Source organism: Tachypleus tridentatus, chromosome 10, assembly GCF_004210375.1.
Source record: "Tachypleus tridentatus isolate NWPU-2018 chromosome 10, ASM421037v1, whole genome shotgun sequence".
Lineage (NCBI taxonomy): Eukaryota > Metazoa > Arthropoda > Merostomata > Xiphosura > Limulidae > Tachypleus > Tachypleus tridentatus.
Window position 1 is genome coordinate 147,830,848 of NC_134834.1, and position 20,823 is coordinate 147,851,670.

At 32.2% G+C, this 20,823-nt stretch overlaps 1 protein-coding gene and 1 long non-coding RNA gene across 2 annotated transcripts; one reads left to right on the forward strand and one right to left on the reverse strand.

Moving 5' to 3' along the window:
- Positions 1-2,118: 2,118 nt before the first annotated feature.
- On the reverse strand, positions 2,119-13,075 carry LOC143228238 (uncharacterized). The gene is made up of 3 exons (XR_013015280.1): positions 12,913-13,075; positions 4,988-5,057; positions 2,119-2,340 (listed from the first exon to the last, which is right to left on the reverse strand). It is a non-coding gene; the product is annotated as an uncharacterized LOC143228238 (long non-coding RNA).
- On the forward strand, positions 9,702-11,287 carry LOC143228237 (pericentrin-like). Its single transcript, XM_076459528.1, has 2 exons — positions 9,702-10,145; positions 11,140-11,287. Exons 1-2 carry the CDS (start codon positions 9,758-9,760, stop codon positions 11,214-11,216), a joined length of 465 nt encoding a protein of 154 aa, XP_076315643.1. The 5' UTR covers positions 9,702-9,757; the 3' UTR covers positions 11,217-11,287.
- Positions 13,076-20,823: the final 7,748 nt, after the last annotated feature.

The window sequence follows — 20,823 nt, forward strand, 5'->3', positions numbered from 1 at the left end:
CAATATACCATTGTTGGAGATATCAACCAAATGTAGAAAACTTTTAAAAATAAATTTTGAAGTATTAAAGATGAGCATATTTATTCCTTACAGAAAAAAATGGTGGTTGTAAGCTAAAACCAGGTTGGCTTACAGAAAATATAATGCATAAAATAGCATTGTCAAAATTTACTGCTACGATGTAAGATTAAAGGTGATCAAGAGAACTGGTTGCATTGGAAATAAACATATATTAAAAAAGGTTGGATGAAAATGTAAAATTTAATAGTACCATTTCTTTATATATATTACAGGTATGCAAGATGTCGGAAACAGTGTAGGAACTCGGGACAATACAGGAAGGCTTATATCTAATGATTATAGGATGGCTTGGTTATTAAACTTTATATTTTTCTTTAGTATTTAAACATGAATATTTAAGAGATATTTCTCATCCTGAAAGAATTGATAGGTTAAAACAACTGAATAAGGTGATTGAATTAATTCTCAGCTTAAGAAAAAATTGTGAGTTTATAGGATTATAGAACTCCTAGGCAAGATAGTATTTTCTCAGTGGTTTAAAAAGAGATTAAGGATTGGATATGTGAGCCACTTGTCACTGTTCTATTGTAAGACATTGTATAGTGTGTAGATACCAGAAGGATTGATGTTGGCCAATGTTACTCTTCTTTTCATTAATTTTAAGAAAGAATTACAAGCTGAATAGTGACAAATATCAGTAAACTATATTCATATACCACTTTAATGATGGTTCATAAAGCTCATGACATTATGAATTCTTGCATAATTGGTGGTACTGATTTAAGACACCAGTAATTTGGGGTTACTGATTTAATGTAAGTCTATTAAGAAATTTTCATGATTAGCAAAATTCTCCTTTACTTTAATTAGTAACTCCTTATACCCTGATGGGTTTGTGTATATAAGTGTTTTTCGTTCCTTGAAAAATATCCATCAATACTTAAAAGTGGAATTTTGCTATACTGTTTGCTATGTACACAATATGCAAATTAAAATCACACAGAAAAAGTTCTATATACTACAGAATATTTTATACACAATTTTGAAATAACAAATCAATGTACTACATATACTACAGAATATTTTATAAACAATTTTGAAATAACATGAATCAATGTACTACATATACTACAGAATATTTTATAAACAATTTTGAAATAACATAAATCAATGTACTACATATACTAGATAATATTTTATAAACAATTTTGAAATAACAAGTAACAAGGAGCCTCATCATTTTTCTAAACATATCAATTTTTAATTAACCAGCTCAGAATTAATGCAGCCATCTTGTTTGATTTCATTTCAACTTATCAACTGTTCAAGATGTGGAATACTGTTTAAACTTCCATTAGTAAAAAGTAAAGAATAAGCAAAATTTAATAACTCAGCCATCTCACAATTTTCAGATACTAGCCTTCCTTTACCATCCCTCAAGGGTTCTCCCCTCATTCTGACATTCTGTTTACCTTTAATGTATTAAAAGAAATCTTAACTATTAATTTTTATATTTTCTTATACATCTTTTTGATGTCCTAAAATCCTGTTGCACTAACTTTCTTTATATTCTATGATCTTCCAAGTTTCCTGTCATACCAGTCAATTCAAATTTTTTATATTCATGATGTTTTTCTTTAATTTTAACTCATTTGAGCTAACCTGTTTTTTTACTTGCAAGTACCCTTTTCTTTTTATAAGAAATGTTTACCTTGAATATTTAAAACTTATCTTTAAAATTTTTCCACATAACTCATGTAACTCAGTTGCTTAATTCACAACAAATAATTCTTGTTGCATGCCTTCAAATTTTGATTTGTTTTGAAATTTGTAACTAAAATAGCATTATTCCTTATCTCCATATGCAACAAAAAATTAAAACTAATAAGAGAAATAATCACTTGTATTCAGATATTCCCCAGTTTCTACCCTTTCAATTATTTCTATAGTTGAAGTCAACAATAAATCTAAAATAACATTGTTTCTGGTCAGTTCCTTGACTAATTGGTGAAGAAAGTTATTCTGAACAGTTTCCAAAAACCTTCCCTACAAATCTTTAAAGAGATAATCATTTTTGGCATTCTGAGGGATGTAAATACAAAGTTATTATATTGTAAAAGAAAATACATGTGTGATACAACATACCTTCTTGTTTTTATTAACTACAGCAATTTCATTATTCTTATTTTCTGTGGTCTGAAGTGGCTTTTTGAGTCTGATGATTTCACTCTCAGATTGATGAAGGGATTTCAGGATGTTGGATTGCTCTTTGACCAAACTAGCCATTTCAATTTCAAGTGAATTGCACCTTCTACAATCCTATACAGTAAATAAAATACACTGTCAATTCACTAAGAAAATGACAGTTTGATAAATGTACTTTCATTCTTGTTTTTAAAAATATCAGTAAGTGCAACATTTTATACGTAAATGTAATAATTTTGTTTCCTAATACATTTTAAAGAATGAAAACAAAAATTATGCATATACATATACAGTTGTGAAAAGTTAGGACACCCTATGAAAGCCTGTGTATTTTTAAACATTTTTAAATGTATAGATATTTAATCTCAATTTTAACAATACTGAGATATTATAGGAATATAACTAAACAATTAAAACTGAAGAAAAGACTTTTCAAGATCTTCTGTAAATCTCATGCTACAAAAATGCATATTCGAACTAAGGAAAAAAGTTAGGGCACTCTACTCCCTAATAGCTAGTGTTACCCCTTTGGCTGAAATAACTGCAGTGAGATGCTTCTTGTAGCTATCTACCAGTCTCTGACATCGGTCTCAAGGAAGTTTGCCCCACACCTCAATGCAGAATTATGTCAGCCATGAGATGTTTGAGGGTTTTCTTGCATGTACAGCCCATTTCAAGTCACCCCACAGCATCTCAATTGGATTAAGATCTAGGCTTTGACTCAGCCATTCCAGGACTCTCCATTTCTTAGTTTTCAGCCAGTCCTTGGTGGATTCACTGGTATGTTTTGGATTATTGTCATGTTGCAGGGTCCAGTTCCTTTTCAGCTTTAATTTTCTTAGAGATGGTCTCACATGATCCTCAAGCACTCTCTGATACACAGTAGAATTCATATGTGAGCCGTCCAGGTCCTGGTGCAGCAAAGCAGCCCCAAACTATGACACTTCAACCTCCATGCTTCACAGTTGGTATGAGATTCTTTTCCTGGAATGCTGTATTTTGTTTACACCAAACATGTCTTCTGTTCTGGTGTCCAAATAATTCAATTTTGGACTCATCTGTCCAAAGAACATTAATCCAGAAGTCCTGGTCTTTGTCTGCATTCTCTCTGGCAAACTTCAGTCTGGCCTTAATGTTTCTCTTAGAGAGTAAAGGTTTCCTCTTTGCACACCTCTCATGAAAGTTACACTTGTGCAGTCTCTTTCTGATTGTAGAGGCATGCACTTTCACATCCACAGTAGCCAGAGTCTGCTGTAGGTCCCGTGATGACATGTTAGGGTGTTTGGGGACCTCTTTTAGCATCTTGCTGTCTGCTCTCCGGGTGAACTTGCTTGGACGCCCAGACCTGGGCATGTTGGCAGTTGTTTTGAAAGCCCTCCACTTGTTGACTATTTTCTGGACAGTAGAATGGCTGTTTTCAAACTCTTTTGAGTTCTTTTTAAATCCCTTATCAGACTCATAAGCTGCTACAATTTTCTTTCTGAAGGCCTCAGACAGCTCTTTTTGCTCTCACCATGGTGCTCACTCTCACGTCAACAGTCAGGAGCACACCAAACTAAATGTCTGCGGTTTAAATAGGGCAAGCCTTATTCCCAATGCTGAGTAACGATCTTCTAATCATGTGCACCTAGTGTGATTCACCTGTGTGTGAGTTGAGCCATTTAATGTGGGGGTGTTCTAACTTTTTCCTCAGTTCGAATATGCATTTTTGTAGCATGACATTTACAGAAGATATTAAAAAGTCTTTTCTTCAGTTTTAATTGTTTAGTTATATTCCTATAATCTTGCAGTATTGTCAAAATTGAGATTAAATATCTATATATCCAAAAATGTTACAGAAATACACAGGCTTTCATAGGATGTCCTAACGTTTTCACATAACTGTATATATATTTGGTATATAAGCATACCATGCATTTCTATTTTCTTTTATTAATAGAGGCATTGTTAAAAAAATTTATTTGTGCAGATGTGTATAGATTCCATGAAAGACACAGGTGAAAAAGTTTCTTTAACTATTTTTGTTCTAGTAACCTATTCTTCTGTGTTGCTAGCCTAGAGTAGTACAGTTTCTCTTCCTCTGGCAAATAAAGCTGCAAGGTTACCTATATTATGTGAAATTAAGCAAGTATCTTTTATAGGAGAAGTCAACTGATCTCTTTTGATTATGCTCTCCTGATGCTTCATTGGGAATGACAATCAAATGGATAGTATTAATTGCTTTGGGTAAGTATGACATTAAAGAATTAATTAAGTAACATGAGATTCATGAAGTAACATCATCTCAACAGAATTAGTCTTGCATGTGATCTCATCTGAATAAGTAAAATGATTTCAAATTTAACTCTCATTGTGACAAGTAAAATACATATTCACTAAGTTTATTTGAATAAAGACTGTTTATTTCATGTGCACTCAATTAACTAGAGAATATAGAATTATTTTACAGTAAATATCTCAGTGAATCTCCAGTAATTCTGTGTATCTATCTTGTCACTCTTAATAAACATTTCTGCAAGTGGGATATTTTCACAATTGATTTTGAGAGGACTAACTAATCAGTACAGAAGAAATTAAAACTCATGTTATTTGCAATGAGATATTAACAGAATGTAATATAATATTTACAGAATGTAAGTAGCTGTAAACATTGAAAGCTTTTTACCGAAGATGTATACAAGCACTATATATTTTAAATGTGATTAACAAAACAGCTGCAATCCAATGTTAATTAAATATATTTAGAGAAAAACTTCATTACTGTTTCTGTTGGTTTCGTTTCATTCAAAGAGGTGACTTAAAGAGTGCTATTGAAGTCTGGAGCAAGAGATCTACCAAGGAGAAAAGAAAAATCTAAGATATCTTCCTGTCCTTTAAAAACACTGACAAATTAATGAGTATAATCCTTGTTAGCATGAAGAGACATGTTAATAACAACCAAAGAATAAAGAAAAAATAACAAGTTTCATGGTTGATGCCAATTAACAGAACTAATGTAAGAAATATATATATTTATTGTGGTTACATATTAAGAAAAAGGATGACACTTTGATTACAAATATGAAATAATAATATTTACAGAATGTAAGTAGCTGTAAACATTGAAAGCTTATTACCGAAGATGTATACAAGCACTATATATTTTAAATGTGATTAACAAAACAGCTGCAATCCAATTCAGACATATTTATGCTAATTTGCATTAAAATGAACTCAGGGTGGTAATTAATGGTTTTTTTATACCAGCAGTTTTGTCTAGTCATAGTTACAGTAAGAGAAACGTTAGTTATCATTTTTTTTAATTCTGCATCATAATTAGGTAATGGGATTTTGGCACTTGCATTTGATTTACCACAAATATTGCATACACACTGCAGTAGAAATTTAATTTTAAGATATTGATATTATTGCTTCTGAAGAGAAGTAATAAAAAGTAAACACTTTCAGTTTGACAAGATCATAACTTTTGCAATCCATGTGAAATAAGTAACAGGGTTTCAAGAAGTTATTTAAATATCTTGCACTATAATAAAAAAAAAACACATCTATATATTGAGTGGGACTTATCTAAAATTTAATAAAGAAAAAGTAAGATACTAAGCACAAGTAATATTTTAATATTATTACTGCTTACAATTATTAGACTTGAGTCATGTTTTTGAAAATTACAATTACCATAATAAAAATAACAGAACCTCTTGATATCATACAGCCATAATATTCAGATAATTTACTAGGCCTAGTCCTAGCACAAAAGGGAAATGAAATCAAACAAGATGACTGCATTAATTCTGAGCTGGTTAATTAAAAATTGATATGTTTAGAAAAATGATGAGGCTCCTTGGCCAGATAATATTTCCCCAAAGATATTAAAGATTGGATATGTGAGCCAATTTCTTCTATTTTTGTTAGTTCTTGAATAGTGAGCAGGTTCCAAAGGATTAGAAGTTGGCTAACATAAACTCCTCTTTTCAGGGAAGGTGATAAAAATTATTCCAGAAATTGTATACTAATCAGTCTTACATCAGTTTTGGAAAAGATTTTGGAAAGTCTGCTAAAAGATGCTTTACAAAGTCATTTAACAAAGTTTAGAATTTTATTGGATAGTCTACATGATTTCATAAAAGCAAAATCTTGCCTTACATATCTTTTGACATGCTGAAAAGGTTGCTGTTTATGTGGATAAGGGGAGGGTGTAAATTTTTGTGTGTCTGGATTTTCATAAAGCATTTGACAAGGTGCCACATAAAAGGCTTGTATAAAAGTAACCTCTATAGATGTTGGGGGATAAGTTAGCAAATTAGATAGAATAGTGGTTGGATGGGAGAAAGCAGAGGGCTGTTACAAATGCATTAGTGTCACAAATAGAGGTATTTCAGAGCTCAGTCATAGGATCTTTGCTCTTTTTTTATTTATATCAACAAGATATATGAAAGAATAGTCAATAAAGTACCTAAATTTAAGGTGTTTGGATGTTATCTATTTGTTGCATGGTGGTTGTATGACATCGCAACCCTGACTGTGAAATTGTGATGACATCATAGTCAAATTTTGTGCCTGCTGGGAATGTCACCCTATTTCTACTTGAGCTTCTTGCCCATCATGTGTAACAGATTTATTGTTATATGTTTATTTTAATACATATGTGTGTTTCAGTTTGATGCATGTGATATATATTGTTGGATATCTATTGTGCAAGTCCTGACTGTTCTCTAAATTTGTAGAAGATTCTTGAGAGTAAGAATCAACAATATTTGTATTATGAAAATACTGTTGTATTTTAATTTTGTGAAATTCTCTATTATGTAGTGTGATTCATATAAAAACAACTAACTGAGAGACAGTAATAGAATATTATTAGTCAGCTACAGTCAGCGTGCTATAAGCCTCAGAAGCTATAATTGTGATTAACACCTATTAATTGGAAAAGTATAGAATTGGATCAGGAACATTCATAGATTTCAAACATAACAAACTATTCAACTTCAGTGAATTAACTTCAAACATTAGTATTTCTAAAAGGACATTAAATATCTTCCTGAGTAAAAGTCAGAGGGATAAGGCCAACCTAGCTAGCTAGCTTAAGCAAGTTGTAACAGTACCAATTCAGAATTAATTTGCTCATTATTTTCCTGAATCACTGATAAAATATTCAGTTCTAGACTAAGTACAAGACTCAGTAGTGTCTGTAAGTTTGTAAAACTGTTGTATGTAAGCCATAATTTGTAATAACTATAAGTAATAACCATAATTATAAATTGTATTGTTTTATTCAATTTTTTGTATTTTAAAATATATTTGTGTTAAGAAAGAAAATTGTGTATCAATCTTGTTAGCAAATATCATAAATGTGATATGTATTAACACTTAACTTCAATTTAGATCTAAGTGACATTTTTTGTGTATCACTGATCATGTATCTGTGCTTTCTAACTGAAGAACTGTAAATTGTTTATGTAGGAGCATATTAGTTAATTTACAATTGTTACAGTGTCACTGTAACATAATGTAAGAAAACTTCAAAATATTTATGTAATATAATTTGATAAATTAGTTTTTTTCTGAATAAACCTTTACTTGTTTTTTGTTATGTAACTTGAATCTTTTATTGTTAAAAACTGTTTTAGTCCATTATGTCCTACATCTTTTCTTCAAGTATCTTAGAAAACTAATATTTTTGCTTCTATAATTTCTGTTGATATTATAAGAACTTTTCCCTGGGCTTTCTACCTAGCAAATATATATGCAAAATGTGCATGAAAATTAGAAAATGTCACCTGAATATATCTGAATAAAGATATATTCTACACTAGTTGGGAAAGGGTGAAATGTTTACTTATTCTAGCTATTACATTTATTAAAGTACAGGTATGTAAAATTTTGTATATGCAATGTAAAGGCTCAACCAGACGTTTTACTGAAATTTTTATTCCTGTAGTTACCCAATCATTCTTAATATATATATTTTCTTTTCCCTTTTATTAAGATATAATGTAAAGCACTGTTAGTATATTTTATTTTTACTGAACTTTCTTAATTAAGAAAAATGGGTTATTGTACAATATGCTGATACATTTATACTTACATGTATTCTTTTATAAAGTCACTACAAAATGAATTTGAACTTTTTTCTAATGGCAAATGCAGTTTTTATTTCATAACTGTCCAAGCTCACTTTTATGTACTTATCTTCACCCTAAATAGTAACATGGATTATATTAATATCCACTTTAAAATACTAATACTACACGTAATTATAATATGATATTGCAACTATCAAGTAAAAGCTTTATTCATGTGGTTAATGCATGACAGAGTAAGTTCAATACAGTAAGTTCGTACCCTTTTTTTTTTATTCACGTGTATGTACAGTGAAATATAAAACGAACAGAATTTGTCAACAAATGTATCATTCAATGAAAATCTAAGGGGAGAAAATAATAAACTTAAAAGAAAAAATCGTTAGTAAAACAGAAAAAAGAAATTTAGATATTTAATAAACCTTTGTAGTAACATTACAACATTAATAAATAACTTATTTTTAATTAATATGCATGTTACAGCAGTAGTTGTGTAGTGTGAAGATGCAACATATCTAACTCTTCCATAATGTGTTTGTGTGTATATATATTTTACTTTAGAAATATTTAAAATTCTTCCAAGTACTGATTTTGGAAAATTTCATATATTAACTGGTAAAGAAACTTGCCAACTCTTTCATAAGATTGTTGAATTCTAAACTTCTTGCCCTTGTGTTTGGGGGGATACCTAGCAGCTGTCATGTGCAGCAAAGAAATTTCAATACCCTAGTTCCCTTTTCCCATTGTTCATCTGCAACTAAAAGAAGTATTGTGAATGTAATTTGGTCCCTTTAAAGGAAATTGAGCTCTCATCCTAATGGAGTCGAAATGTGCTGTTATAGTTTTGTTTTAATACATAAAACACTTTAGACTAATGATTCTGTATGCTTCATCGTCTTAGGTATACTTGTGATTCACTTTTCCATTTTACTTGTGTTTAAGTGAGTGAAGAATTTTTATTTTATTTTGACTCAATACCATATTTTGTCTTTTATTCCAATTGTCAAAAATTACTGTACGTTAGATTATCGAACCCCTCATTTTGTATAGATTAGGTGTGTGCATATATAATGGTGAATTAGCACAGTTACAATTAAAATTTTTAACCTTTTTTTTTTGGTACATTTGAAAATATTATCAACAAAATAACTGTGTATAACAACCACCTGGCATTTGTTTTTATATTATTTTTTATATCTTTTACATAAACTGTATTACTAGGTTTGTTTTAACAAGTATTTAGTTCCTAAACATTAAATATTTCAGGCTTATAAAATAATGCTTTAAAAGTAGTATGAAAATGATTTTTAACTAACTTGCAACTTCCAAGTACTGAATGTGTTTTTAAATATGAAAACGTTATGTTTGCCAAAGTTAGAAGAAAACAAAGAAATCAGAACTTCAATTATTAAAGAATAAATGTTTAGGAAATATTTTTTCTACAGAAGAATATGTGTTTAAATGATATTTCACTTCCTTCATTTCAACAGGTTTGCAAGGCTAATTACAAATACCTATGTGCTGAGAATTACAGGCAGTCATTGGTCTTCCAGAAGAAGTATTTGTTAAAACTAATAAATGGATATCACACTACAGATGTTATGACTATAACCATGCTTGCTAAAATTACTGATGAAATCATTGATTACCACCAGACTAGTTTGTCTCTCTTGTCGTTATTTCGGTCTGTGACATATGCTATTATAGCACTTCATCGTATGCTATATCTGGTGAACCAATGGAAAAAAGCTGTACATAGCTATTCATGTAACTCTATTCAACCAGCGACAGAGAATGTGCAACAGAAAGCACCACCATATTCTGTCACTGAACAAAATGGTAACTTGTATTATTTGTATGTCCTTGTTCCATATATCTTTTTAGATTTGTGTTTTAAGAAATAAAAGGAACAGTATACATACATTTATATTGTGTTATCTCTAATCACTGAGGAATGTATTTCTGTACACTAGCCAAAACCCTGATTGTAACATCTAATTGTTTGTTTGTAACATATTACTATTTCACTTAGACAATTTATTATAAATTTCAGTTAATTCTAAGCCCTCTAAATGCTTTAAATTTTGCTCTAACACACATAACGTAATGGCAACATTATATGCAAATAACATATTTACACAAAACAAGTATTTTAAAAAAAAGTGTTTTAGTTTACATTTTTTTCAGATGTGCCACAAAATGTAGAGACAGGCATGGTATAGTGGCTAGTGTATCATTCTTTGAATCTGTTGATTTACAGTTCATATCCTGCTCCACACTTTTGAGCTGTGAGTGTTCCTTCCCTTTCAGTTGGGAATTGAAGATAGGTGTTCATAATTCCAGTTTAATGTTAAATATCATGATGGCTGTCATCAGTGTTATAATTGACAATATAAATATTTTTACAAGTGTAGTGGCTAATTATGTATACAATCCAACTGAACTCCCTCTATAGAATAATTCTTTATAAATTTAATTTTAGGTACTTGAAATAACTCTCTCATAGATTGAGTTTATGTACATACATATTTGGTAATTATGGCTACTTGCTTCTTAAGTGTTTTTAACATAAAGCTTTTTTAGACAGACATAAAGAAATTCTTAAATTGTGACTGGCATTGGATTTGTAGTTAAGTGCAAATATCATTGACAATATTTTACAGGGTATCACAAAAGCTTATTCTCCTTTTTTTTAATTTATTAGCTTCAACTGGAATCTACCAATTTTCTCCTCTTCAAATTTGTCAGATATGTCTCAAACTAATACTTCTGTAGAAATATTATATATTTATACCATTCAAGAATTCAGTTGATTTTTTATTTCTGTGTGCAGAGGTTGCCATTCCCGAAAACCATAATCTTCACAAAAAAACAGAAACAGGAGAACCTGTCCAGATAGACAAAAGCTAGCCATGAGGTCATCTTTCACAATCTCAAGTTGAAAAAATCTAGGACTTGACACAAATATCAATTGAAAGTATGAATATGGTATGTTATACACATGTCAAAATCTAGTACTGTACACTATGTCAAATAAGAGAGGATTTGGATGCACAGTATAAGTAAAATAGTACACAAAGTTAATTAACAGTTGTGACATCAGACTATACGATGTTACAAATACAACATGCTATAGGAAAAGTAGATATGGAAATAATTTTTATAAAATGCAGTTGAAGTAAGAAATGTAATCCAATTATTATTATTTATGAAAAAGATAACATTGAGGCCTGTTTAATCTAAGCAGTCATAGAATTTAGAAGATTTGTTAACAGCAGTACTCTAAAGATAAGTTTTCTTCAAGTAGGTGGGCAATTTAAAAGGTTACTGAACTCTACTCTGTTTTCCAAACTGCAGAGTATGACTCCTAAAGGAGTTATAAAGCATGTACACAGGGGTTAAATAAAGTACTAAGAGCTTTTCATTTTTAATAAGTAACAGAAGTCTATATAAATCACATTTAGAATAAAATTGCATTCATTGTTCTAATCTTTTTTTTTAACCATACAATGCCAGCATTAAATTTGCAATCATTAAGTCATGTGGCCTTGTGCTGGCATTCTGAAGTAATATTTTAGTATTAATAACATTAATGGGAGTCAAAAGTATGAAAACTAAAAAAAAAAGAAAAAGAATACCTTGACATACTACTTCCAGTGGTCAAGAATTTTATTTTTAACAGTTAGTTGTTTATTGATAGGAACATTTACACCTTGAAATATCAAGAATAATGCATTACAATTATTAAATACATTTTTTTTAGAAAATCTCAAATATTTGATTATACTGCCATTAATTTTTAAAAGCACTGAAATGGGAGGAATTGTAAAGAGTGTGTTATTACATTATTATTTACTTGTATGTTACAGAATACGTGTATTCTTTATACAGGGACATCAATTGCGTCTAGAGCTGTTGAACTTCAAATTCATCAAAAATTCAGAGAATGATTGCAGTACATTGATTTATGTTATTTCAAAATTGTTTATAAAATATGGTCTAGTATATGTAGTACATTGATTTGTTATTTCAAAATTGTGCATAAAATATTCTGTAGTATATAGAACTTTTTCTGTGTGATTTTAATTTGCATATTGTGTACATAGCAAACAGTATAGCAAAATTCCACTTTTAAGTATTGATGGATATTTTTCAAGGAACGAAAAACACTTATATACACAAACCCATCAGGGTATAAGGAGTTACTGATTAAAGTAAAGGAGAATTTTGCTAATCATGAAAATTTCTTAATAGACTTACATTAAATCAGTAACCCCAAATTACTGGTGTCTTAAATCAGTACCACCAATTATCCAAGAATTCATAATGTCTATACAATAGAACTATATTACTATACAATGTCTTACAATAGAACAGTGGCAAGTGGCTCACATATCCAATCCTTAATCTCTTTTTTAAACCACTGAGAAAATACTATCTTGCCTAGGAGTTCTATAATCCTATAAACTCACAATTTTTTCTTAAGCTGAGAATTAATTCAATCACCTTATTCAGTTTTGTTTTGACCTATCAATTCTTTCAGGATGAGAAATATCTCTTAAATATTCGTGTTTAAATACTAAAGAAAAATATAAAGTTTAATAACCAAGCCATCCTATAATCATTAGATATAAGCCTTCCTGTATTGTCCCGAGTTCCTACACTGTTTCCGACATCTTGCATACCTGTAATATATATAAAGAAATGGTACTATTAAATTTTACATTTTCATCCAACCTTTTTTAATATATGTTTATTTCCGATGCAACCAGTTCTCTTGATCATCTTTAATCTTACATCGTAGCAGTAAATTTTGACAATGCTATTTTATGCATTATATTTTCTGTAAGCCAACCTGGTTTTAGCTTACAACCACCATTTTTTTCTGTAAAGAATAAATATGTCCACTGCTACCGGAATGTAACCCCGGATTTCAGCGTTTCAATTCCATAAATTTACCTTGACCTTCGAGAGACTTCTTCAACAGTAAGTTATTATTTTAAAAATGAGTTTGTATTATATACAAGTATATATACATTATTTTGTTTTGTTAAAGTATTCAGCCAACATCTCCATAGACAAAACAGTCTCCACTTAAATGTTTGATGACAAGTCTTTACTTGTCCTACCAATGAAAATCCACAGAATTTAAATGAACGCTATCACTAGTAGAGACCAGTCCAGTCCTTTGTTGATTTTTATTTTTATCAGAACCACATTCAACGAATATTTGTTTGTTTTTCCACAAATCCAAACTTGTTATTTGTAAAGGTTAAGTTGAACATATCTCCTATATATTTAGTAACACTGAATTAGTTCAAGGTATTCCTATTTCTTCTTATTCTATTCGAATAACAGTGGTCGATATACATTTCAGGATATACATAATAACTGATAAATGTATGTGCAAAGACAGTATTGGCTGGTATGGGTATTAAAACTTTGATTAAAATAAAGTACAGAGTAACAAACTTTTTTTGTTAACCTGAAGATGACCTAAGAAGGTCGAAACGTTGTTCTGTACTTTATTTTTAATTGAATTTTTAATATCCATACCAGCTGTCTTGAGAATAGATGTTTACTTCAAGTGGGTTTCTCGTCATCACAAACGTATTATTCCACTGAACATATATTTTTAATCAGTCAGGCTACCATTCATCTGTCTCTTAATCTACCTGTCTCTCCAACGTCCAGCTGTTTGAGTTTATCAATCTATCTTTCTGGCTATCTATCCACCTTTCTGTTTCTCTATCAATATATCCATTTTTTATCTGTCTTTGTGTCCTTCTGCCCACTGTCTATTTGTCTTTCTCTCCATCTAGCTATCTTTAACCAGTCTATCTATTTATCTATCAGTCTATCCAACTTTCCGTCTGCCTTTCTATTCACCTGGCCTGGCATGGCCGAGCGCGTAAGGCGTCCGACTCGTAATCCGAGGGTCGCGGGTTCGCGCCCGCGTCGCGCTAAACATGCTCACCCTCCCAGCCGTGGGGGTGTATAATGTGACGGTCAATCCCACTATTCGTTGGTAAAAGAGTAGCCCAAGAGTTGGCGGTGGGTGGTGATGACTAGCTGCCTTCCCTCTAGTCTTACACTGCTAAATTAGGGACGGCTAGCACAGATAGCCCTCGAGTAGCTTTGTGCGAAATTCCAAAACAAACAAACAAACAAAAACAAAATTCTATTCACCTATCTAAAGAAGTCATAATAGAATATTTATTTGAAGATATTGAAAATCTAGGTATTTCGCCAGATAATGTCAGCCTCACGATCATTCATGAAACTGATTAAAACAGCTATGGCCATTCAGAATCATCTGTCTGCTTTAACTCCAAAATAAACTTATTATGAGCTACAGTTACGAGCTGTGGAGTTATAAGACAGTGTTGTGTTAAGAGTTTGGAAAGATGGTCGGTCATGTTCGTACGTTCCTGCGTCAACATAATACCGGAGTTTAAACATGTTAAAAGTTTCAGGTGACAAGTGTACATTTGAACTTAAACATGGCTGTAATACCGAATAAAATCTTAAGCTAATTGAATTATTTTTTACATATGGTTATTATTACGTAACTAATTTAAATAATGAAGACATGATACAAGGTTGTTCTCGTTCTTATCGTTATTTGGGTATTTGTGTTTGTATACCAGGGAGGGTCAGGCTTCGTTGACCTCTTTCTCCTTTCTTTGCATTGGTATTAACAACTGTCAAGCGTATTTATAAATGTTACATGAGGGCCAGAGTGACCCGCACTTACTTAGACCCCTATCAGGGCAATGTCCATGCACTATCTAAATATACACTTCTTGTAGTTGTTTTTGTTTTGTTTGTTTTATAAATTTCACCCAATATATATCTCTTAATGTTCCTTTAAGGTTTACATAAATAACTGCTGACTGTCAACCAATAGCAACAAATAAGTCATATGGAATAGATGGGATAGCGTTTAAGTGGTCAGCAAAAATTTGGTTTAAGGTTGGTAGTTCCGTGTTCGAAGTTTTTAATAAATCTTTGGACATCGTTGAATGTTAAGAAGTTCAAAAAAACAGTGTTAAAATCAATACAGAAAAATGAAGAATTAGTTTTGTTACGAAAATGGAGGCCAGCATAATTTATTTGTACGGATTATAAAGTATTTGTAAAGTCATAACAAACAGAATCATGTTATTTGTGATGTAATAAATCTCCCAAATCAAAACAACGAATGTTTAGTTATTATACAGTGAGATTTTGAAAAATAATTCTATAACATGAGTCATACTTATTTATTTAAGAAAACCACTGAAAACACACACTAATTTTGGATGGAAAATTATAAGAGGAGTTTACGCAATGTCCACAAATATCACACTTCACGTAGTTCACGAGTTTGTTAAACTTCATTCATTACCTTCGAGGCCCGGCATGGCCGGGTGGGTTAAGGCGTTCGACTCGTAATCTGAGGGTCGCGAGTTCGAATCCCCGGCGCACCAAACATGCTCGCCCTTTCAGCCGTGGGGGCGTTATAATGTTTCAGTCAATCCTTCCCTCTAGCCTTACACTGCTAAATTAGGGACGGCTAGCGCAGATAGCCCTCGAATATCTTTGCGCGAAATTCAAAACAAATAAACAAACAGTTACCTTCGAGAAGAGTGTACGACACCGACATCCAAGAAGAAGGTTTTTATTTGTTTCTTTCAGAGAAAAGCAAAATTAGGATATGTGCTGTGTCCATCGCGGAGAATCGAGTCTCGGATTTGTAAATCCGTGAACCTGGCAGTGTCCAGAATTGGATATAAAACATTTTCTTTATGATTTAAAGAGATTTAGTTTCAATTTATTTTTCATTATCAAAGACATTTAACCTTCTTAAGGTGACTATATAATATATATTAGAGATTAATGAAGTAAAAAAATATATTCAGTATATCAAAGGCCAATGAAGTAAAATATTTTGGTTAATGGTCTGGTTTTGGAAGAAAAAAACTAAATACGGTGTGTGTTATGTTATAGCAAAGTCATATTGGAATATCTGTGGTGACTGTGATTACAATAATATTTAAACACATTGTTATTCCTCTTGGATTAACCAATAGCAGTAAAGTATAACCAACAACGGACAAGGTTATATATCTATTATAGAATGACCAGTGACGAAACAGGACACTAAAACCTTACAGGCCAGATTTATAAAAAGAAAAGTAAATAACGTTTCGAAAGACTGATGCTTTAAATTAACATAAAACATTGCACAAAAGTTAACATAAAGCACAAGGAAAACAATATCCACAAGTTACTATAAAACATAAGGAAAACAATATACATGATGTACTATCTTCCCAATTGTGGTTACAGCGAATAAATGTGAGTTAATTGAATAGTGACAGTAATAAGATATATTGTTTTGTTTGTTTCGAGTTTTGCGCAAGAGGGCTGTCTCCTTAATCTAGCAGTGTGAGACTAGAGGGAAGGCAGCTATTTATCATCACCTACTGGCAAACCTTGAGCTACTCTTTTACCAACATATAGTGGGATTGACCGTCACACTATGATGCCTCATGGCTGAAAGAGCAAGCATGCTTGGTGTGATGGGGATTCGAACTCGCGATTTTGAGATTAGGAGTTGAGCGCCCTAACCACCTGGCCATACCAGGCCAAGACAAAGGATATATGTATTTAGTTGTGTTGCTTTCTTTGTTTCTTGTTGAGCACAAACCTACAGAATGGGTTTTCTGCTGTCAGCCCACCGTGCTTAATTCTTATTGATGCACGATCCTCAGCATTATAAGCACTCGGACATGCCGCTGAGTGTGTGTGTGTGTGTGTGGAGGTGTAGGGGAAGAGGACGGGAGTCAATAATGGTCATCTATAATAGGCTGATGTCAAATATGTTTCTTTCTATTGCTGTACCTTATGTTTCTTGTGTGTCGAAGTTGTAAGAAACTGGCTTGGTGTTTTTTAAAGAACGTTTTAACGAAGTATTTATTCATTTATCTCAACAATTTCCACTAAACCCGATTAACATAATATGATTTTATAATATTCTCCACTTTGCGAAAACGAAATTTTTCCCACCTATAACACAAAAAATTCAGTTTTAAGAAGAACTCCTTCTTTTGTCGCAGAGTTACCACAGCAATCACTCATATTTCTTCAAACAAGATACATCTGTTTATTTGGAACAACTGCAATTGGTGGATAAACATACTTCTCATTTTCAACCATGTAAGATTCGAAATTCTATTGGTCATAAGGAAATTGGATGAGTACTGCCGAACTTCTTGTTTACGGATTAATCCATTGAAATTGGTTAGATCACTTATTACACTATTAACGTTGGAGATGTTTATAAGAAGTAATATCAGATTTCAAGGCAGGTTCTCTCATCGACATCAGATTACGTAGGAAGAGGATACGGATAGAACACAGGCTCTTATGAAACACTTAGTTCCCTGATGTTTCGCACAAGAGATTAAGATACGAGATTGTTAGATGAAAAAAACGTTCACGTTGGAACTTAATAATCAAACGTTATATTTCCAGAAACAGAAGTTTGTGTCTCCTTAGTTGTATCAGTGAAAAGGAAAAAAACAGATTAAAACATCATTTATGATAACTCTGGGCAAGGACAATTTGAGGAATGGTAGCTAATAGTTTATGTGGTTGATGGACTCAAGGCTGATAATGTCAGTTACTAAAGCATACACAAAATTAGTTGAACGCGGTATTCCACTTGTGTTTAAGGTGCCGTTAAGTTAGAATATTCCAATTCCAAATGTTCCACAAATTATAAGTGAGTAAATATACATATTCCAAATGATTTAATTGATTTCAATGCTAATTACAAATGCCTTTTTCGTTTTCACTTTCGTATATATTTTATAAATCATTAAAGTTTTTTCAACAATGTTCTTCTTATATTCTCGCTGTTGATTTGATTAATGTTTTATGTTGTCATTCCTGATATGATTATTTTGAGTTTCATAGTTTTTCCTGGGTTGTTCGCGTGTTCTCACTGCTGCTGTGATTATTTTGAGCTACATAGTTTGGTTTGGTTTGTTTTGAATTTCGAGCAAAGCTACACGAGGAATATCTGTGCTCGCCGTCCATAATTTAGCAGTGTAAGACTAGAGGGAAGGCAGCTAGTCATCAGCTAGCCCAAGCTACTCTTGGGCTTCTCTTTTACCCACAAGTAGTGGGATTGATCACACATTATAACGCCCCCACGGTTGAAAGGGTGAGTATGTTTGGTGTGACGGGGATTCGAACACACGACCCTCAGATTACGATTCGAGTGTCTTAATCACCTGGCCATGCCGGGCCTGAGTTATATAGTTCTTTCCCGGATTGTTCTTATATTTTCGCTGCTGCTATGGTTAAGTTACACTTTTTGTTTTCAGATAGCTCATACGTTGTGGCCCGGTATGACCAGGTAGTTAGGGCGCTCGAATTGCAATCCGAGGATCGCGGGTTCCAGTCCTGTCACACCTAACATGCTCGCCCTTTCAACCGTGGGGGCGTTGTAATGTAACGGTCAATTCCACTATTCGTTGGTAAAATATTAGCCTTAAGAGTTGGCGATGGGTGGTGATGACTAGCTGCCTTCCCTCTAGTCTCACACTGTTAAATTAGGGACGGGTAGCACAGATAGCCCTCGTGTAGCTTTGCGCTAAATTCAAACAAATCTTACTTTTCATTATTATTATTATCAGAATAAGAAATTGCACCTAAGCATGATAATATTTTTAAAGAGAAAATCAACATTTCTTTGGAATTTAAGCGATACATAGATTTCTATTGCATTTGTTTGTTTTAAAGCAAAGCCACAATGAGCTGCTATTTGCTTTGTCCATTGCGGTGAATCGACACCCGGGTTTTAGTGTTCTAAGTCCGTAGACTTGTCGCTGTCCTGCCACTATAAAATACAAGAAAAAATGGCGGAGCCAGGTTCGGAAAAATAAAGACTGATACATAACACAGGCCTGCAATGTTTTTATTTTCTTGAAATTTTTACAGATTCGACAGCACTTCCTATACGCTGAATTCGAAAATTTTATCCATTTTTCTCCATCACGTACAAATTTTTCACAAAACGTTATATGTATTTTTACAAAAGTGAATCACTTTACTGAAATCTTATCACATTTTGTTAGGATTAAAATATTGACAACCACTGGCTATAGATTTCTCGAGACCAATAGCGACTTGAGAATCTTATCGATCGTTCCAGAACTCACGAGAAACACACCACTAGTATTCAAACGGTCAAAGGCCACGTGACGTGCCATTTCTGGATAGTATTCATTTATGCGTGCATTTTGACATTATTGTTTTTTCTTTTCAGTATTACGTATTTGTTGCTACAGCAACAAGAGGTTGTTAAATGATCGAAACACATCCTGTTGTACTTGTGGTAAATTTGTTGTAACGAAACAAAGGCAAAACATTACATATTTCGTTAAAAAAGGGTATTGCATGTATTTTGGAATAAAACTTGGGAACCAAAACAAATCTTGGGCTCCGCACAAAGTTTGTGCAAATTTTTGTCGAAGAGTTGAGACAACGCACTAAATGTTACGGAAAGAAAAACCATAACACGTGGTTTTAAGACTAAAAGACGTAATTTCACAAAAAAATCAGGATGAATAAACTCATGAAGACTAGAGGGAAGGCAGCTAGTCGTCGCTACCCACCACTAACTCTTGGAGTGTTCTTTAACCAATGACTAATAGAATTGACCGTAACATTATAATGCTCCCACGGCTGAAAGGGCGAGCATGTTTGGTGTGACAGGGATTCGAACCCGCGACCCTCAGATGGCGATTAAAGCGTCTTAATCATTTGGTTTGAGAATTTAAACATTCGATGTAAATATCAAACCTATATAATTCTATTTCACCTACAATAAAACTAGTATTTATAGGTAAGGATATATGTATATTAGATCAATATTGGAGACATTAATAAGTAGTATTGTTAATTTGATTGCTTACAATTAAACACGTAGCTACAGAATGTGCTACCAGCACTGGAAACATGAATAATAAATATTAATGAGTTAATCGTTTACAATTAAGCACAAAGATGAACAATGGGCTACCTGCGCTTTGACCGCCACAGGTATCGAAACCCGGTTTATAGAAGTGCGAGTCTGTAGATATCCCGCTGTGCCAGCAGGGGGCAATATTGATCAAACTGGAAATCTATTTAAAGTATATGCACTGTATTATCATATTACATAACGAATGTTTAAAATATGAAATAAAATCTTATGAATATATAATAATTATTTTTTTAAATATTAAAAAAATCCAGATTTAATAATCTATACATGTATGTAATAGCCAGATTTCTGTATGTCATGCTAAGTACATATATCAAAATACTTCTTTTAAGGATTGGATTACAGGGATTTTTAAATTTTTTTACAGTTCCTAAACTTTCTTATTGATTCACCAGTCTTTGTGTTTGCTGACCGGCCAGTTTTAGAAAACTTAAGAACAAATATATTTTTTATGTGTGAGGGAACTGCACGGGA